The sequence below is a fragment of the Passer domesticus genome, chromosome 2 (genome assembly GCF_036417665.1).
Source record: "Passer domesticus isolate bPasDom1 chromosome 2, bPasDom1.hap1, whole genome shotgun sequence".
In the NCBI taxonomy this organism is placed as follows: domain Eukaryota; kingdom Metazoa; phylum Chordata; class Aves; order Passeriformes; family Passeridae; genus Passer; species Passer domesticus.
The window spans coordinates 34,280,164-34,300,165 of NC_087475.1; the positions used below are offsets into that span (position 1 = coordinate 34,280,164).

Below are 20,002 nucleotides of genomic sequence, written 5' to 3' on the forward strand. Positions count from 1 at the left end.
TGGTCTTACCACTGTTTTAACTGTAACTCTGTTTGCCCTATGATGTTCTCAACAACTGAAACATTAGTACCTCTCACTGCATCTGCAGCTTCCTTCCAACAGGCCTCAGCTGTGGCTGTGCTTAAATTAACTCTGGCTGGAACTTATCGCTCCCTTTCCCTAGTGCCTGTTGCCATGTTGCTCATTTTGTTAAATATAAACCCAAAATTTTGGAGTCAAGAACCATGTCCTTTTCTATCCTTTGAAGATCTTGGCCTGTTCTGGGGATATCCATGATGACAGGAAAGCACTGGGCATTCTTGGCCATTTGTGCATAAAGCACAGCCTGCACATACCTCCTCCAGAACCAGCCTCCCCCAGGGTACAGAGAGGCAAGGCAGGCCCATATGGCCAAAAAACCACAGCTTTTACAAATGTGAAGAGAAAGGAAGATCTGTTGCAATCTCTTCACACCACCTGTTGTGAATGAAAACTTAAGGGATTGCATTTTTGCTTTTAACTTCAGGCCTGTTGTCTGCTGCAACAACTGCAATGTATCTCAGTTGGATTTCATACTGCAGAATTTTGCTCTTGGAATGTCACATGTTGCCATGTTAGTGCACATACATCTGCAGGTGGAATAGCTGTGTGTCCCCATCCTGCTGTGTGAGGGTAACCCACCAAGTGACTCCCAGGTGAGCCTGTGGCAGTGCATTTTCTCTCCAGGTAGCTCCAAGAATCAGCACATAATGGTTTGCCATTTCTGCAGGCTTGTTGCAGTTGGTTTCTGGTGGATCCTCTTGTGTTGGCTGTGCCCTCAAGTGTGCCGTGGGTGACTCAGCTGCCCACCAAGGCCTTGGTGCTGTTTTATTCCTAGGGTTCAAAGATTATTTTGTGCACATTACTGCTTTCCCTCTTTACATCATACAGGGATCTGTCTTGGCAGCTGGAAAAAAAAAAAAAGAAGATTTAAGCAGCCCCACTTCAGTGTGGATGAGCGTGAGGCAATGAAGGATGAAGGAAGCTGGGCCTTGCTCTTTGGAGTGTCCACATCCTTCACTTATTTTGTGCTACAAGGCAGTCTAAAGCCACAATCTAAAATCTACTCAAGGCACAGTATTGAGAAAGCTTGAGTCGAGGGAGATGGTGAATGTGGCAAATTTAGGGCTCTGATCTCACTATAAGTCACAAACCTGGTGATACCTGCAGCTCTGGAACCATGCTGTTGGGCTGCTGTGGAGATCCAGAAATGCAGCAGAAAATAAGTGGGCATAAGCACAGATAAGACCCCTCTGACATTGCTGTTGAGGTTTTGTACCTGTGCTCACCCTCACACCACCTGACAGTAGGGTGATTGCCAGAACAACACAAAAAAACAAGCCAATCTTTTTTACATTGTTGCTGCATTAGAAAAGTAAGAGCAATAGCTTGTTCAGGCATGAAAAACTGGGTCAAAGATTAGTTTATCAGAGTTAGTCAGGAGGCACCCGGGAGACACAGGAAGGAGGACATGGCTGCTGGAGCCCCTCTTCCTCCATGCTGTGCATGGGTGGCACTGGGCAGATGTCTGAATAACACATTTCTTTGTGCTTTGTGAGCGTGAGAGCAGAGGCAGGTAAAGTAAGCTGCTGCAGACATTTTACAAATGAATGCCACCTCCTCCTTCAGTAAAAGCACCTACTTGGCTTTGCTGCACGGGTTTCTTGGGCTTCACATGAGCAGGAAGAGCCAACTCTGCCAGGAGAGTTGTGTTTTTAATGCTGCCGAAATGCCTGGGAGCGCGTCTCGGCGCAGCCTGCAGTGCAAGGCTGGAGCTGCTTCCAGCCCCAGGAACCCAAACTGGTGCTGCCGGCGTATTTTCACTCGAGTCCCATGACAGAGTGCCGGATCTGGCAAACTGGAGCTGAGCCGTTGCCGGTTCCCTCAATTAGGAAGGCTTCCTGACTTTTGTTTAATCCCTTGCTTATTAATGGCGCTCACCTCTTTGATCACAGATCAGCACTGATTTCAATTAAGGTTGAGCAAGAACCCAGTGACAGGAAGGACTGTATCAGGAGGAGCAGCTGCTGAGCCCTGAAGGGTTTCTTCACCCTCATGACCAAAATCTATAGTCATAGGTGAAACGTAGTTGTTCCCAACCAAGCTGGAGAAAGCTCTTGTAATCCTTTGCTGGCAAAATAGCTCTGCTGAAATAAAAGCAGGCGGCACTGACTGCCTGAGGAGCTCCAGTTCTTCCCATCTTGAGCACAAGGGAGGGACCAGGACCTTCCTACAAAAGGGTGAAGCCAGGAAAAGATAAGCTTTGGCTTCACTTTTGGACCGCTCTATCAAGTGGGATATCGCTAGGGTGAGTAGCTATACCTGTATCTGCTCGGGGTTTTTAATGCCAGTGTCTTTGTTAACTCTGCCTGTTAGAGGGAGAGTTCTCCCTCCAAGATGCATAAAAACTTTTAAGAGATCAGGGCAACCAAATAACAAGCAAAGTTGAGTTTCTAGAGCAATGAATGATGGGATGGACCCTCAAGGGGAATAAGTAACACAAGTATATTTTGGAGAGTTATGGGGAAAAAAAGGGAAGTGATGGATTTACTAACTATTTGCAAAGCCACAAGAACAAATTCTGAGCTATTGTGAGCACATGCCTGTGGAGAACAGAAGACAATTACAATCATTTAAATACCACATTATGTGGTGCGATAATGCCTTGATATTCTCCTGATTACTCTATGTTGATAAAAAGTAGGGACTACAAAAAGCAGTGGGTGAGAGTTGCACCAGAGGACACCAAAGCAGTGGGAAAAGAGAGAGGAAACAACTCCAGAAGGAGACAAGTGGCTGGGTGTCAGCCAGGGGTGCAGGGGTGTGTGGCTGCCTTTGGCCAGCTTCACTAGAAACCTCTGCTTTGCAACACTGGAAACAAAGTGCATGGCAGGCCAGGCTCTTTATGTTGTGGAAACAATTAATAGAAAAGCTGGCTGCCTAGCAAATACATCCACCTGCTACTGCAGAGCTGCACCACTCATCAGCAACACCACAAAACCTCTGAGATGTGCCTCTTCCTAAAGTGACCAACTTCTGGAAAGGCAGATGTGGGATGTTGAAATAGCAGAGTGGGAGATGTGGTCATTGTGTTGATAGCCTAGAAGTGGTCAGGGTAGGAATAAGAGATGGTGAAAAATGTGGCAGGGGCATCCCCAGAGCATTTGCAGCCACGTGAATAAATTAGAGAGACGTGTTCTGGCATAATTTTCTCAGCTGCTGTCCTTCCTGTGCCACCGCTGATCCAGCATCCAAGCTGCTCACCCAGCAAGCTGCACATTTGGTGTTTTCATTTGCAGCAAGGTGAATTCTTTGTCCCTCTGCCTCACTTGGTTTTATGTTGCTGCAGCCTGTGATGGGGAAGTCAAGTCACCAGAAGTGAAAAGCTGTGTGGAAAATGTGGTTTTCTCTTCCAAAATCCATTTAGAGAAAATGTTTTGGGAAATATTTTGCAGAAAACAGATAACTTATATTTCTCAGGGTTTTTTTCTTTTTCAGATGAAAATTAATTTTCAGTGAAAATTATCATAAGCCAGAATTTTCCTTTTGAATACGTCTTCCAGCTGAAAATGGTGTGAAAAACATGCATATTGTTCTACTTGAACCTCCCTTCAAAGTTATCATCTAGGTTATGAAAAAGAAAGCAGAGAGTAACATAATATTTTTTCTGAGAGCAAGCAGAGATGGAGGGTTTGTGCCAAGATGAGATGGAGTCATTGGAGGCCAAGAAAATCTCAGAAAGGTCCTCAAGGCACCCAGAATCATGTTGTCTGTAATACAGTGATTTTGGAAGGAGTTTGACTTGGAAATATATCTGGCTTTTTCCCTAGAAATGTTTGAATTTGTGTGTATCTTAGGGCTGTAATTTTTTAATCTCCGAGTGTGGATTGATGGTGACTATGGTAGGATAATACATCTATCTTGTCTACTTGCTTATCAGGGAAATGTGTTCATCCTGTGAATCATTTGAACATCAAATTACAAAGTTCATTAAAGTCTTTCATGAATAAAGAAATGCATTGTTCCTCTATGCTGGATTTGGGCTGATTTCTCCCAAGTTTCTGCCCTTGCTGAGTGTGGCCCTGTCACCAGAACTCTGATGGTTGCTCTGGTCTCTGCCCAGCCTGGTCTCTGTCCCCATGGCAAGCCTGCCTTGACCCCGCCTTGCTGGCCCTGCCATCACCTTCCTCTGCTGAGCAGGGCTGGGGATGGGAGAAGGCACTTGGCATCTTTCACCTTTGCCTCCCACAGACAAAAAAAGAAGGCAAATGCCCAAGAAGGAAGAAAACAAAAGCCAGGCAAGACATCCCCATCCTGCAGCATCTGTGGCAGTTGCTGAGACTGCCTGGTGAAAGTCCTTCCCTGTGTGTGCTGCAGGCAGCAGCTTGGAGCTTTTTGCCCAAGTGGGATCAGGCTTTGCATGCTCGAGGTGAGGAGCCCTGTGACTTCATGCACAAGAAGGTTGTGGCACAGCTGGGAGTAGGAGCCAAGTCTTAAAGCCTTAATCACAACAATATTGTTTCCCTTATCGGAGTGCTACAAAACCCTCCCTCTCATCTTTCATTAACCTTCCCTTTTCAGCACCCTAAATTTTGGAAGACTGGGCTGGCCCTTGGGGCAACTGAATGGTGCAATGCCTCAGTTTCCCTCTCGCACTCTCCTGACATGAGAAAAATACTGAGCAAGGATTTTTCTCTATCACATGTCCTGCTGCTGGCACTGCAAACCAGACCATTCAGAAAGGCTTTGGTCCCTGCCTCATCATTCATGTGACTGCTGACTGAATACAAAATGTAAAGGGTTACCTGCTCCATGCAGATAACATCAACTGGTGCACATTTTTAACCGTGCTGAAAACAGCAGCCAGTTTCATTGGACCAGTGCTGGAAAAGAGTCACCAAGCCAGGTCTTGCACTATTTTCCTCAGCAGGTGCGTTGGTGTGATGAACTGCAGAGTTTCGCAGTGTCCTTCAGCTTGGTAAAGATATTCAGCTGTTTGACTGAGGGGAAAAAGGGTTCTTAAAATTCTCTGGTTTATGCAGATTGTTGCTTGACTGTATATTAAAAGTTTTAGCTGTCTGCCTGCTTATTTGAAGGTTCAGTTTGATGTTAAAAATGGAATTAGGTGTGTTTGCATGGGAGGGAGAGAGGGAGGGAAACAGCATAAAAAACTTTTAAGGCCAGTCATTCATTTGTATTTTACCTGTATCTTTTTAGGGGTACTGAAATTACCAACTTCTGTACAGATGATTTGAAAAGGAATGTGGACAGAGGTCTAGAAAGACAGGATGTTTTTACATTATTTTTTTATTCCTAACAGGAAAATTTTCTTATAGTGTCAAAATTCTGGTAAATTTTACCAGTTAAACAGTTTAACAATTTAATGTGGAAAATGTGTCTGTGGTACCTGTCCATCCCTTGTACATGAATCCAGGAGACTGCAAAGCCAACAAAATGTTGGAAAGAGGATATAGGCAGGGTGAATGTGATGATTTTTTCTGCAGAGATTTTGCTTTGGGAGAATACAGAAGTATTTGGTGATTTTTATGTGGAATTTCTCCTCTTTCCTTGCATGCTCATCTCTGATGGGTCAGTGCTGTACCAAGCAGGGTGCAAGGTGCCACAGATAAAGGTGCCCAGGTGGCAGGATGCTCAGGGACTGATTTTCCTGGGATATTTTGAACCAGGTTTTTGGGGGTAATTCCCTCATTTTTCCCTCTGAGGTGCTGCATTTGGTGAAATGTTACTACTGCATAGTTCCATGGGGTGTCAGCAGGGAGGGCATGGCAGGAAAGGAGCAGAGCACTGAGCAGAGGACCCGGGACATGGACTGGATAGGACCAGAGCTGAGTTCCTCCCAGCTTGTGGGACTCTTTTGGAGGGCAATACTGCCCCTTAGGGTTGGATGGTCTTTTACAAGCAGCTGAAAATGGAGTTAAAAGCCTCCATTTTCAGCTGCTTGTAAAAATTAGTGAAACCTCAGCTAGCAAAACACAGACCTTCCCTCCTAATTGCTCTCTTCTTGGGAGGGTTGAGGATGATTTGAGCCACAATATTCACCAATATGGAAACCTCCACCGCTGGAGTGACACATGGGAGTTATTTCTTTGGCAGAGGGGAAGGATGCCGTGGCTGAATGTGCAGTCAGGGAAGGCGGGTGTGCACGGGGGACCCATGGGACAGGGCAGGTCTCTGCAGCATCGCTGGGGAACAGGGGAGGGGAAAGCAGCCAGCTGGTGCAGGCAGGATGGTTTCTCCCCTGCCTATGCCTTGTGAAACAGCTGGCAGTGGTGTGATTGTGTACTCCTCATGTGATGTGTGGGATGGGTCCGTGAATCAGTATTTCACCACGGCTTATCTGCCAGGCCCCTGTTCTGGTGTTGCAGAAGTTCGACAAGGGGCATGTAAATGAAACAGGAGCTGGTGGGAAAAGAAAGGTTTAATAAGGCTCAGTTGGGTCAATGAAACAGCTGACAAGACAAATACACACTGGCTGCTGCAGATCTGGAGGCTTTCTGCCTCTGCAGGAACCACACTGCTGCTGGGCTGCAGCCGAACTCTTGTTTTCCCACAGGGGTGAGAACAGCTCTGTGCTTCCCAGACCATGATACAATAAAGTCAGCATTGTGTCTCCAAGCCTCGGGTCCCACATATGGCAGCCACATGACACAAAGCTTCAACCCACAAGAAACTCACTCCTCCAGCTCAAGCACTGTTTAACAGGTTTCTGGAGGTTAAAACTTGGCATCTTGCTGTGTATCTTCATTAACGCTTTAGATGCTATTTTCCCGTGTGGAACATCTTGCTGCCCAGCCTCTTGTGGCCAGTGTGTTTTGGAAGGGAGAAGGATATATTTGATAGATGAGTTGTTTGAAACTTACCTTGGTGGTGTGACTCATTGCAGGAAAGATCCCATGTCCCTCAGCCCTGGCATTTCCACTCACGGTGATTGACTGACTCTTCCCACATATTTTGAAGTGCATTAATGCTAATTAATTATTTGTACACCTTATCGCCAGCTCACCTACTAGGAAACAATACCCACTTGAAGACAGTAATCCCTAGGACTGATGTTATGTCAGGGACTGGCTGCCTCCCAAGAATTATCTTCCAATCTGTGGAAAAAATGTGCTGAGGCCAGTGGGTGCAGCAGAGGAGGCGGCTCCATTAGGGGTGGCTGAGGCAATGAGTGGGCCTCTTTCTTTTGTAAGACCTGAATGGTAGAGGTTGTTGGTCACTTCCCACCCCACATCAAGGATCCATGTTTTGGAGGACATTAGTGGGTACTGGACACAAAACTGGTGGGCTGTGCACCATGTGTGAGTGTCAACCAGCTGTGGCCGATTGACTGATGTCCCTGCAAGCACCCTGCTGCAATGGGGACAGGGTAGACAGAACATGAACTTCTGGCAGAAGCAGGCATATGAAATGGGAGCTTCACTGGTGGCTTTGGCCCCCCCAGGCAGCAGCTGGGGTAATTGCACCCCACAGCCTGGCACTGGGCAAAATTCCGAGTGTGCAGCAGGGGCTGGAGATGAAGTTGGAGCGCTGAGGGGGCTGATGAAGGGGAAATGCTTAGAGGGAAAACAAAGCAGTAGAATTTCAAAGGCAGGAGCCTTCCTCAGTATTTGCATATTCTCACTGACTTGTTGTGGGAACAGGCATTTGTTGTGCAGTGGCCTCTGTGGTGAAGTGGAGTCGGTGCTGTGGGTGTGTAAATGTCTTCCTGTGGAGGAAATCAATTCACTTGTGTTAATAGGGCAGAGCCTTGATTTTCCACAAAAAGATTGATCCACCACTCACTGGTGCTGCTGCCTTCTGATCCCTCCCTGTGATCAGGGGGACCCTTAGGATCATGGATCCACAGACAGCAGCTTGGTTCCAGCTTAAGGCTATAGCCATGAAAAAATTCACATGAGAGCTTTTAATTACATCCATTATTAACTTCCCCTCAGACCATGTCTTCCTCCATCAAAATCGAGTCTGTTGTGAAGGAGAAGAACCGGATGGGAGAGTGCCCAGTCTGGGAAGAAAGGGAGAATGCACTTGTCTACGTAGACATCAACTCACAGAAAGTTTGCCGCTGGAGCCCAGTCACCAATGAGGTGCAGAGCGTGTCTGTGGGTAAGAGTCCGTACTCACTGCTTCATCCTGGCACTCTGTCTGTCCCATCCACCCCTCCTTCTAGGGGTCCTGCAGGTCGGTGGTCTGTCTTACTTTCCATGGGACCACATTCCCACACAGTGTGTTGCTGAGCACAGTGTGGCATAAGCCAGCTGAGCAGAGTGCACATGTGGCTCCTCATAAGCCTGAATGTGAATGCATGTTTCGTTTGGGACCTGCAGAGGAAAAGGCACAGTCCTAATGGCTGTGCCATCCTAGAAGGTGGAAAAATCCATGGAACACAGAGCCAGTGAGATGTGCTAACAATACCAGGGGAGGAAGATCTCAGCATCAGCTCAGCCTTTCTTGGCTAGGGATGTCCAAGTCAAGCCCAGACGCCCTCGGTGAGGGCTGAGTTATGGCCCCAGAGCTACCCTCCATCTTCTGCTCTCTCTCACCCACAGATGCCCGTGTCGGCTCGGTGGCTCTGCGGCAGTGTGGGGGCTATGTCATTGCCCTGGGGACCAGGTTTGCCTTCCTGGACTGGGACACACAGGCAGTCACCACCATCCTCGAGCTCGAGCAGGATAAACCAAACAACAGGTTCAATGATGGGAAAGTGGATCCAAAGGGGAGATTTTTTGCTGGTAAGTTCCTGGCAGAAATTTCCCCAGAGCAAAGGGAAACTAATTATAGTGTATTTTATATAAGGCATTTTTATTTATTCCCTGTCTTGTGAATGCTCTGCTTGGTTACTGCCACAGGGAGGAGGAGGGGGGACTTTACATCTTCTGTCCTAGAAGAGAAGAGATGCTGTTGACAAGGGCTATCTGACAGGAAGGCTCTCATACTTGGTGGATGGTGTTTTTCAAACAACTGCCTTCATGGAAAAGTCAGTGAAGGGCTCATGTAGGTAGGATTTTTTCTGGAAATGTAGAGAAGGATGCAGCTTCTAGAGCAGAACATGAGCTGCAGCTTGCACCCATTATATGCAGCCTCTCTTGATTATCTTGTGAAAAAAAAAGGATGTGTGGGGAGATCCTCAGCCTCCTGAAGGCAAGAAGGAGGTTTAGGTTTTGGTGTAAAAGGTCTTCACCCACAGGGTGGTCAGGCACTGGAACAAGCTCCCCAGGGAAGAAGTCATGGCACGAAGCCCAACAGAGTTCAAGAACTGTTTGAACAATGCTCTCAGGCACATGGTGTACACCTGTATTTTAATGGTCACAGCCCATTTAAATTATGAAAGTAGCCTACAAAGAGCAACAACAGAAACAGCATATGATTGATGCCTGCCTGCATCTTGACTTTTGCTGTGAGCAAAAACTCAACCCCCTGGCGTGTCCTGGTGGCCCTTTGGGTCTTTGATGTCTATGACTTAAACCTCATGGCAATGCAGAAACATCCTTTCATTGGCCAGGATCTGCTCTGTGGGAGGCAGCTGCCCCTGATATGCTCCTTTTGCTCTTTCTCTTCAATCTGACAGGACCTATTAGTCCCTTTCACTACAGGATTAGAGGATTGTAGAATCATAGAATAGTTTGGGTTGGAAGGGACCCTTAAGACCATCTAGTTCCAGCCTCTCTGCCATGGGCAGGGAGATCAGATCACTCAAAGCTCTATCCAACCTGGCCTTGAACACTTCCAAGCATGGGGCATCCACAACTTCTCTTTGCAACCAGTACCTCACCACCCTCACAGCAAAGAATTTCTTCCTAAAAATATTTTCTTTTTAAGAAGAAAAGGAAATAAAAACCAAATCACAATCCTGTGGTTCTCCCTAGGACCTCTTGGTAACATTAGAGGAGGTTTTTGACCAAACACGAGGAGCAAGCGTCTACTTTCTAACCAGTGCTCCCACTTCCGTTTCAGGTACGATGGCTGAAGAGACAGCACCAGGGGTCCGAGCGAGGCGGCAAGGAGCTCTCTATACCCTCCTTCCTGACCATTCAGTAATAAAACAGCTAGACCAGTTGGACATTTCCAATGGTCTGGATTGGTCCCTGGACCACAGGACCTTCTTCCACATCGACAGCCTGTCATATGCCGTCCATGCCTTCAGCTATGATGTGCACACTGGAAAGATTGGTACACAAGCTTTTAAATTTGTTGATAAGTAGCGCTCCTGCTCTGCCTGCAGCAAGACCTGAGCCAGTGATTTATTTGACAGATCTCATATGTGCTGGTTACAACTTGTCAGCTGGCTGGAACGTTTGGTGTTCCTCAAATTTGGTTACTCACAAGGTGCATTTGGTGAACAAACTTTTGACAGTCTTTCAGCTTTCCTTCATCTGGAGAGGTGGCTCATACTTAGACCTGTTCAAGGAGTTGCAGGGAAGAAGCCATTTACACTGCAGAATGAGAAAGAGCTTTTAGGATGATATTTATTCTTGAGTGCCATCTACTGGAATTCCTTTGATTGTACTAGCTCCATAAATACAAATGGAGAACGTGCATGTATGCATTTTGCCAGTAAGGTATTTGGATGATTAAGCTGTCATTGTGACAGAGTTTTCCCAACCAAATTTCTGAAATTAAGATGTTTTCAAATTTAACTTAAATTCATTTTATGGATAAACATTTTTTATTGCATCTGCAAGGAAGTAAATTTAAGTGTAAGCAAAATGAATCTAACCTAATTTCAAGACTCTGAAATATTTGCATGCTGTATCAGCCTGATATACTCCACAGGAATTTAAATGGCTGAACTGGCTTTGTACTTTAAAGAGTGCAGACTTGGGGTAATCACAGATGAAAATCACCCAAAGTAATTGCATTCACTCAGATTTCATTTTGTTGAGAATATCTGTTTCTACAGATTTTAGGATATATGATTTCAAAAGAGGATATAATGCAACATTTCCCCCTGCAAATATAAAAATGAAACATGATTGAACTTCCTAGGCTTGGCTTTATGTTCACAGCTGTCTCTTCTTGGGTAGTGTAATGACCAGAAGGTGCTGGCTGGGTCAGAGCAGGTGATCTGTGATCCATGGGCCCTGCTCCATGGACCTGACTGCTCACCAACATATCTGCACTGCATCCCTGACCATGAGCTGGTATCCAGGTTTAATCAAAAATGGTTGCTTGGTTGGCCATTAAAAAAGTAAAGTTTTTGATCTTTAGCTGTGAGAGATTGCTTACCACCAATGTTTAAACCCAGGCAATTATTTATGTGACATATCCAGGCTGCCATAACCAATAAAATCCAGAAAAAGTTACTGCACTTGCAGCAGTTGTGTTGTGGCAGGCAACAGGTGGGTTAACAAGAGAAATGGGGGCATTTTGTTCTCTTCACTTGGTAAAATAACAGGAACACTAATTTGGTACAATGCCAGACTGAAATGGCTGAGCTGGGGACTTGTCTCTGCCAGGCTGAATTAGGCTTTTAACACATCTGCAGAACGAGGGTGTGATGTACAGCATGTCTTTCTCACAGAAAATGAACATAGCTGTTTGCAAGAGCATGGAAGAGGTTAGACTGGGATCTGGTACAGAATGGGTAGCAGCCCACATAACATCAGCTTTGTAACTCTTCCTGCAGCCTGCCCCAAGCTTTTGTACCATCTGGAAAAGGAGGAGCAAATGCCTGACGGGATGTGCATAGATGCAGAAGGAAAGCTCTGGGTGGCCTGTATTGATGGTGGCAGAGTCATTCGCATCGACCCAGAGACAGGTAAGGCCTCCACCAGTTTGTGCATATAAATGTGAGGGGAATGGCAGCAGGAGGAATGGTTTGAAGGGGAGATAAGGTGAAAAGCATTGTCCATTTCTGCCCGTGGGTTGCCAAGAGCATCGCTGGCTCAGGCTCTGATCTTGTAAAGAGTGCAGCTCCCTGTGCTGCCTCCCAGTGTCAGATACCCCTGCTCTCGTGGCTGCCTGATGAACTGTGCACTCTTTTTAATAATACCACTGTCAAAAAAACCCTACGAAATTCTGCATATAAAATTTCTCAGTGTTGAAAATTTTAACTGGAAAATGCTTTAAGGAACAACTTCCTTCTAAAGCCAAGTATCCCTGCCCTTCCGACCTCACACACAGTACTGCTTTGTTTTGAGAAAAGGAAATGAAGCCTTGCAGATGTGGGGGAGAGCCTGAAAAATAGTTAGAAATGAGGCAGATTAAATAATTTGATATCCCCACAAACTGTCCTTTAGGATGTGGTCTCTGTCTGAAGGTGAGGTGTCTTCTGAGTAAAAGTCACGTGTGCCATGTGTACTGACAGTACATTCATAATTACATGCTTCCTAAAAAATAAACATCAGAAAACAACTGCATATTTTTCCCAGGAAAAAGAATCCAAACTGTGAGGCTGCCTACTCCAAGGATCACCTCTTGCTGCTTTGGTGGAAAAGACTACTCAGAAATGTATGTGACTTCTGCATACGATGGACTGGACGAGGCCACCTTAGCCAAGGAACCTCATGCAGGAGAGATTTTCAAGGTGAGCAGATTTTATTTCTTTGTGTACATCAGACCTGCCAAGCCTCATGTTCTGGGAGTGAGGTGGCCCTGGCCACCCTTGCTCATCCCACTCACCTCATGAGCTGCTCCAGGTGCATTGCTTGTCCCCCAGCCAGTCCCAGCTGCTTTTGCAGAGCTGCTCATGCACTTGGAAGGAAGACTTGGAGAAATTACAAGTTATAATGTTGATGGCTGGGTTGGCCAAAGTTGGCTGGTCAGGATCTGAAGGCAGTGAATGGGTATGGATCTGCCATATGGATAACGTATTCTGTAATACACTGCAAGGATTTGCTTTTATCTCTTACTATAATTTAATCACTTTTACAAATTTCATACTCTTCTCAGTTTTTGATTGTGCCAGGAAATCTAAATGCTTACAGAACATATTTCTCCTTTAAAAATTAAATGTTTAAATTTACCAGGGAAAAAATTTTAATCTCAATCAAAAAAATTTAGGATGGTTTTTGTCTGTTAAAAAGGATTGCTACTTTTTAAAAAAAACCCATTTTTGTCAGGGGCTCTTGAATCTGAAACCTGTTTCTCTCTTAATTTTTTTCACTCCATTAGCAAAAAGCACATCAGGAGAATAAAATGCAGTTCTTACTCAGCAATTGCCATCAACCCAGACCAAGCTCTTTTATCAGTTTGGCCTCAGGATGAAGACGTTACAGTAGGGATGCAGATCTATTCTGGGATCTGGGACACTCCTGTTGAAAGCAGTGCTTAGAGCAGATATCTCATGTCTGAGATCTGATATATTCAAGCAGCACAGTTTAGAAGCCCACAAGAGGACTAAATAAGTGTCTTTTTTGGTTTTGTTCTCAAGTTCTCCAGTTCCACAAGGGAGTTGGTGTTTTCCAAACTCACATTTGTCTTGCATGGGCAAAGCATGCTAAAAATTACTATGAATTGTTTTGAAGATAAGGACTACATGCAAGGGTCACAGATAACATTTAAATTAGCAAAATTACTGAGTAGTGCTTGATAATCTTAGTGATCTTAAAGAGTTTGGAAGAACTCCAAGTAATGACTCCTTTTGGGCTTCTCTTGAAGCAGGGAACCCTCATGTAGTAGCCTGTTGCTATGATATTTGTTCAACAATGTTTGAATGTTTTCATTATACTCAGTTGGAGATTTATCTGTTTCCTTTCTTTTATCTTTTAATTTTTTACTTTTTAAAAACAGATAACAGGTCTGGGTGTGAAAGGGATCCCACAGAACTTCTATGCTGCTTGAACCTTGACACTAAAGTGCAAAGAAGAAATGCTTCCATCTTGTAGTAAATCTGACTGGAAGAAGTCAAATGAACTACAGAATTAATTTGTGTGAAGATTTCTAAGCCCACTTTGTGAGTTTGCTTGTTTGGAGTTGAAGATATTTCTTCTTCTGTGGGCCTGTGGCTTGATGCGATAGGTTAGAGAGGTAAAGTTAATCTGTGTTACACCTTGGTAGCTTTTGTGACTTTCCATAAACCTTTAAATGCTCAAGTGTAGTTTTGCTGAACTTTCTGATGACAGGCTCTGGATTTTCAAATCTGTGCAGTTCCCAAAGCAGAATCTGACTCCTCATGTTACAGTGATGCACCAGCAACGATATGGCAGATTTTAATAAACATTTTAAAGAGTGGTGTCTTGAACTGGACTGTTCCTCTGCTGCAGGATTCCCCTGAGGTTATTTTGTTTTGGTTTTTTTTCTTTCTTTTTTTTTTTTTTAATGATCAGACCTATTTGTAGTATCCAGGTTCCATTTTTACATCCTCATTAGCCTTTTCGAGGCTGTCCTGACTTTAGGACACCTCTTAGTTTGCTGAAAATAAACTATACAACTACATTTAAAGAAATGCTTACAGATATTTTTTCTTTGCATTCAGATGTTACCTTGAAAGCACTGACTGACCACACACAGTCAGTGCACACACAGGCTGTGAGCCACCAGGACAGCCTGGAATATCAAGGGATGCTTGGTGGAGTTGTCCTTTCAGGGGTCATATTTACACACACACACAAACTTCCCTTTGCTTTACAGCCTTAATGTACCCACAGCCTCACTGTCTTGTTCCCCTTTATTCTGGTGCTCATCCACTCCCATTTCAAGTATTTACCCCCCTTTTCCCTTTAGATCCTCCCCTCCTTTCTCCTCCAGAAAGCACAACATCAAGGTGTATTTTTAGAGGCTGTTTAAATAATGACCCAGCTCTGCCTTGGACTCACTGAATCACTGTGATCCTTTAGGGATTTCAGAATACTCAGGACCTGTAGATACACAGTGAAATCTAGCCTTTGCATTGAGTTTGCTGTGTTTTTGCTGCCTGGAAAGAGGCACAGCACATAATACATTTTCAGATTTTTAATGATGACACTTTATAATGTTGCAAAGAAGGCAATAATAGGCATCATTTACCAGACCAGATGTTTCAGTGTCTTCCTCTGAGGTATTTGACCTTTTCACCCCTGCTATTCAAAGCCCTTAGACACTATGAGTAGGGAAAAAGTTCTCAGTGCCTCATGAGGATAATCTCCCCCAAAAACCCATGCACAGAGGAGCAGGGGAACTGTGGTTAGCCATGCAGAAATATTAAACACAGTTTCCATGGGGCTGTTTGCAGATTGCCTCTAAAATTAGCTGTTTTCTCCAAACCTGGCATCCCTCTCCTAGCCAGGGGTCCCTCACAACAGTTTTGAAAGTACCAAACTGGGTTGATTTTTTCCCTTTAAAAATACCCATATTGCCCTACTCTCTTACATGGTAGCCTTCTGGCCTGCTGATAAGAAAGAGATCTAGTGCTGAGGTCTGATCAGTCAGGGGCTAGGTCAAGCCCATGTCCTAGGAAAATGTTCTACCCAATTCAAAGGTGACAGAGAAGGTCAGGAGGCATATTTGACCCCTCAGTTGAACTGGGCCACAATCCAGAAAGAAATCTGAGCTCCAGAGGACCAGGAAGGGAGCTTTAGTACTACTCAATATACTCACTAAGTACTACTGAATATACTTGGCCACAAAGAGGATTTTCCAAAGTGCATTATTTCAATGCAGTTACCTGACGTCTACTCTAAAACCCATGTTAGGTGTTTTTCAGACACTTATTGTAGATGGTTACTTTTAGCAAGCACTTTGCTCCTGTGCTACTGGAGATAGATATTTGTATAACAGGATGAAGGGGCTTGGCCTATCACTCCTACCTTTTGCCCTGGAAGGGAGGTGAGCCCATGGAGCTGCACAGAGACAACTTGATTGAGAAATAAAACATTCAGCTTATTGTCATGTTTGCTCAACAAATAGGCTGTTGTTTTTCTTCCTAAGTCATAATTCCAACGGTAATTAAACTGCTGGGGGTTCTTAAGAGCAAAGGTGCTAAATGCCCTTTGGCACCATGTCAATGCCAAACTGGTATAAGGAACATGGAGAATTATGCAAGATTTCCTGTTTACCCCATCTGGAGAGGAATGTGATGGCAGGGTGTTTGGAGGCAAGTCGAGTGTCCTAACCTTTAATTAAAAAAATATAGGAAGTGAGTGCAGATACTCTATTTGACAAAAAATTCCCAGTTACTTGCAAAATTGCCTATTTAGTAGGTCCTTTGCTCTTCCAGAAAAGCAAAGTAGATAATTTTGAAACAATTTACACCTGAGCAATACTACCTCTGCAATTTTTTCTTTTTTTTTTTAGAGCTTTCCCAGGCATGTAAGCTGGGGTTGCTGGTTTGTTATTCTCCAGTCGCTCCTTCCTCCATTTCTAAAGGGAGACATGGTGCATGCTGCTCTCAGATACCAATATCTGGGTGCTTTGGGGACTCTATAGCACAGCTTCTCAAACCAAAAAAGGCTTGAAGATAGATGAGTTTCTCTCTGCTACCCAAAGGCCCACTACTTTGCTTCTCTTCAGATTCCAGAAGTTGCTCTTTTGTGACTTTGCTTTCTAAAAGAAAATGTTAATTAAAAACCATGTTGGGGCTATTCTCCAAATTCAGTTCACCAAAGTGAGGCCAAGGCCCTTGCCTTGAGTCAAGGGATGAAGGAAGCTGGTACAGGAGTGGGTTTGTTCCTTTTGTGCATATAGGGAACAATATGGTATCCATAGTCCTTGCTGAGGACACACTCTGAGGTGGTTTCTCAGTGGCTGAGAACTTGGGTTAGCCCTACATAGGGTCACCCCTACCCCACATGCTCCTGCCCAGGGGTAACCTACAGAAAATAAACCAGCTAGTCAACAATATGGCACAGACTGATGGCAGCTGGCTTCCGTTTTAAGGGATTGCTCTGTACATCCTGCCTTTTATAAGTATTTATCATGTTTTATCTATATTTAACCTATACCACACTGGGTAATATTAAACTAATAGTATTTTAAGTTAGCCATTCCATGCTTCACCTTGTGAAGCATATAAAAAATATGCTGGTTTTGTAAAATTCTCTACGTAACTGCAGCAAAAGCTGGTCTGAGCTCCCTCTTAGTAACCAGGCATTGGTTAACTTTGTTTTTGAAATGCAGCAATCTGGAATAAAAATATGTATAGAATTTGGAACTTAAAGTTTTGATTTGTACAGGTTGTGATAGCCTGCCTTTGATGCAGCCACAGTTGGCTTTCTGGACTCTGAGAGCACATTGCCAGCTCATGTCCAGCCTCTCATCCACCAGCAGCCTCAAGCCCTTCTTGGCAGGGCTGCTCTTGGTTACTGCACTGTGACTGATCCAGGGTCTTGCAGATAATCTGTGTCAGGAGCAGGAAACCAACTCCATTTCCTCAGTGTCAGTTCAGCGATTTACCCGCCACAGAATCAGTGAAAAATAAATTAAATTACAGTGTAATCTGAAATTTGGGGAAGCTTTCCAATGACTCTCTGGGGCTTTAAAGAGAGGAGTTACTTCATTTTTGGCATTACATCTCTAGAGTTGTGTTCATGCCAAACATTTATTTTCCACTACAGAAACTGCTTCAAGGCTCAGTGGTTTTTTGTCAGCTGTTCCTTTGCTGATGTACACTAGCTTGACAAAATATTTGTATTTCTTTTTTGTATTATAACATTAACACAAAAACCACACAAACATTAACAAAAAACTTTGGGAAATTATTAGATTTGTTTCTTACATGGAGATGAGAGAAGAAATGAGAGCTTTTGCAAGCCCTCAGATTAAGAATGTGTAAATAAGAAGATGTAAAATCTTTATTAAGGACTTCAATTTTAGTCTTTAACATTGGAAAGATATTTATTTCACCTTCAGTTTTTTGCTTTCCTACTAATATTTCTAGTGACAAGAAAGCTTAGAAATAGGATAATGGAAAATTATTTTGTTCTGCAATGGTGCTAGCTTGCTGTTTTGGTCTTCTCTTAAAAACCTTTCCCTAATTCTGCTTTCCCAGAGGAAAGATAGTGCATGGAGACCTATTTATATAGCTCCAGCACTTGTATCTTCATCCTCAGTGACTAGTGATTCCCCCAGTAACTCTCTATATACAAATAAATAAATAAAAAGATAAATAAATATATTTTAATAATAAATAAATTCTCTTCCTAGATGTAGGAGAAATGTTTGATGCTTTTGAATGCCTCCAGTGGGAAATCTACTCCAACTGAAATGAATTTTTAAATTTTGTAATGTCAATAACTAAGTGCGTACTTTTGGTAAATTGGAGCTTTTTTTGGCATCTTCAAAACACTGTCTTCCTTTTATTGCTGATTCATTTACGTGAGGAAGACTGATCCAACAGGTAAATGCTTAACCATTAGACACAACCAAATCCCCAAATTTCAAATAAAATGAAGGCAGACTTCTTTGCACGTGGGCCAGCTCCTTTATTTTTACATCTCTGTATGCTATATAAACCATATTTAATACATACTTTTGACCATCTGTCTTGGTTTGAAAAGACAGGAGTCTGTGAAGGAAGGCAAAAAGCCTTCTGTGAAATGGAAAAGGTAAACCCCCTCCTTCCGAATTATCACAATTTCAGAATTAAAAGGGCTCTCAGGCAAAGATATGGGAATGGGAATAACAGTTTTTTTACTAGGAAGAAAAAAAACACTAAATAACAATGTAATTTAGCACAAGCAAAAAACCACTGGCAGAGTGAGAAAAACCTGACACCCTGAGAAGTCAGGGTGTTGATAGTAGTCCAGCCAGATGGTGGCTGCTCCTCCTGGAGCGGCGATCTGCAGAAGGGTGTAGATCCTTTCTGAAAATGCGGCGAAGGAGCAGCTGGGCCTTGGTTCCTGATTCCTCTGAGAAATCCAGCGAAGAAGGCTGTCTGTGGTCTCAGAAATGCTTGTTTTATGGTGGCAGGGATGCTTGGCTCCTCCCTCTGGGTGGAGCATCTCCCAATGGGATGATGTAACTAATCTTACCAGCCACAGTGAGTAATTCAATAGCCCATTAGCAGGAGATTATCTTCCTGGCAGTGTCATTGTTCTTGAAAGAGATAAGAAAAACTGCCTAACCCCCAACAGATGGCAAAAATAGAATACATGCTTATTTTACAAGCCAGGACACCATCTCTACTAAAATCAACTTGGCATTGGTCAAAGATCTCCTATAATTGTTCCTGCTTATGCAACATTTGATTCTTTTTAGGCTACAAGACCAGACCAGGTCAATGATTCAAGTAGTAGAAGATTAAAGTAATGGTGGAGGGTATAAGTTCAGACCTTTCTTATGTGCCTTAAAGGCAGAACTCTGAGATCAGCATACAATAGTCAGAAAGGATTGGAGAAAATGTTTATTGATATAATTTTTAATACTAGCCAGCCAACAAGATTTTCCAGTGATACACTGCCTGAGGGTAACCATCCCTAGACAGTGCTAAAATATTCCTTCATTCTGTACTGTGTATACTACCTGTGTGCTGAATGTTTGTGTTATCTGTGATATAAGAACCAGGTAAGGGGAATAATAAGACTTTAGTAGACATTTTATGTCTTTTTCAAAATAAAAGAGTTCTAACTGCCACCTCTGCTAAGTTTTGAATCTGTTGACCCACCTCAGTCCAAACTGGATTAAATTATCTAACCAGCACCTATTCTGTGTGACAAAGAAGAGGCCTCATAAACTGTGATGAAGGATTTCTTACCTGTTTGATGTAAAGGCATCAGTTTCACAAGCATTACTTCCCCTGACAATAGGACTAGGGGTACTCCACAAGGACAGGAATGCCACCCCCACCTCAGTACCATATAACTGCTTATGCTAGGTCTCACTGCATTCTGATAGTGTACTTCTCTCATATATGCAGCAGAGATAGTCTCTGTAAACCTGTCATTTCCCAGTAGCCACTCTGATAAGTACAGTAATCCTGCACTGTAGCCATTAGAGCATCAGAAATCAACAGCATTAGAGAATCAGAAATCAACAGCAGAGACACCAAGTGTCTGTGACCCAGCAGGTGAAAATGCACCTACAGTCTTTGCCACACAATGCAGCAGGCAAC

The 20,002-nt window shown here is 43.8% G+C and overlaps 1 protein-coding gene across 2 annotated transcripts; it reads left to right on the top strand.

Moving 5' to 3' along the window:
• Window positions 1-30: 30 nt before the first annotated feature.
• On the top strand, window positions 31-14,218 carry LOC135293716 (regucalcin-like). 2 transcript variants are annotated; one of them, XM_064408197.1, is made up of 7 exons: window positions 31-674; window positions 7,974-8,142; window positions 8,586-8,768; window positions 9,991-10,206; window positions 11,663-11,794; window positions 12,408-12,562; window positions 13,768-14,218. In XM_064408197.1, the coding sequence occupies exons 2-7, from the start codon at window positions 7,977-7,979 to the stop codon at window positions 13,816-13,818; spliced, it is 903 nt and encodes a 300-aa protein (XP_064264267.1). In that variant the 5' UTR covers window positions 31-674; window positions 7,974-7,976; the 3' UTR covers window positions 13,819-14,218. The 2 variants fall into 2 exon arrangements, with proteins under 2 accessions (XP_064264267.1, XP_064264266.1); XM_064408196.1 differs by lacking the exon at window positions 31-674 and adding an exon at window positions 4,801-4,948.
• Window positions 14,219-20,002: the final 5,784 nt, after the last annotated feature.

What these genes read in the sequence shown, in the direction of transcription:
- LOC135293716 (XM_064408197.1), top strand. Translation starts at nt 7,977, where the DNA reads ATGTCTTCCTCCATCAAAATCGAGTCTGTTGTGAAGGAGAAGAACCGG. An exon ending in AAAGGGGAGATTTTTTGCTG is followed by an intron (nt 8,769 to 9,990) that starts GTAAGTTCCTGG and finishes CTTCCGTTTCAG; the next exon opens with GTACGATGGCTGAAGAGACA. An exon ending in TCGCATCGACCCAGAGACAG is followed by an intron (nt 11,795 to 12,407) that starts GTAAGGCCTCCA and finishes TATTTTTCCCAG; the next exon opens with GAAAAAGAATCCAAACTGTG.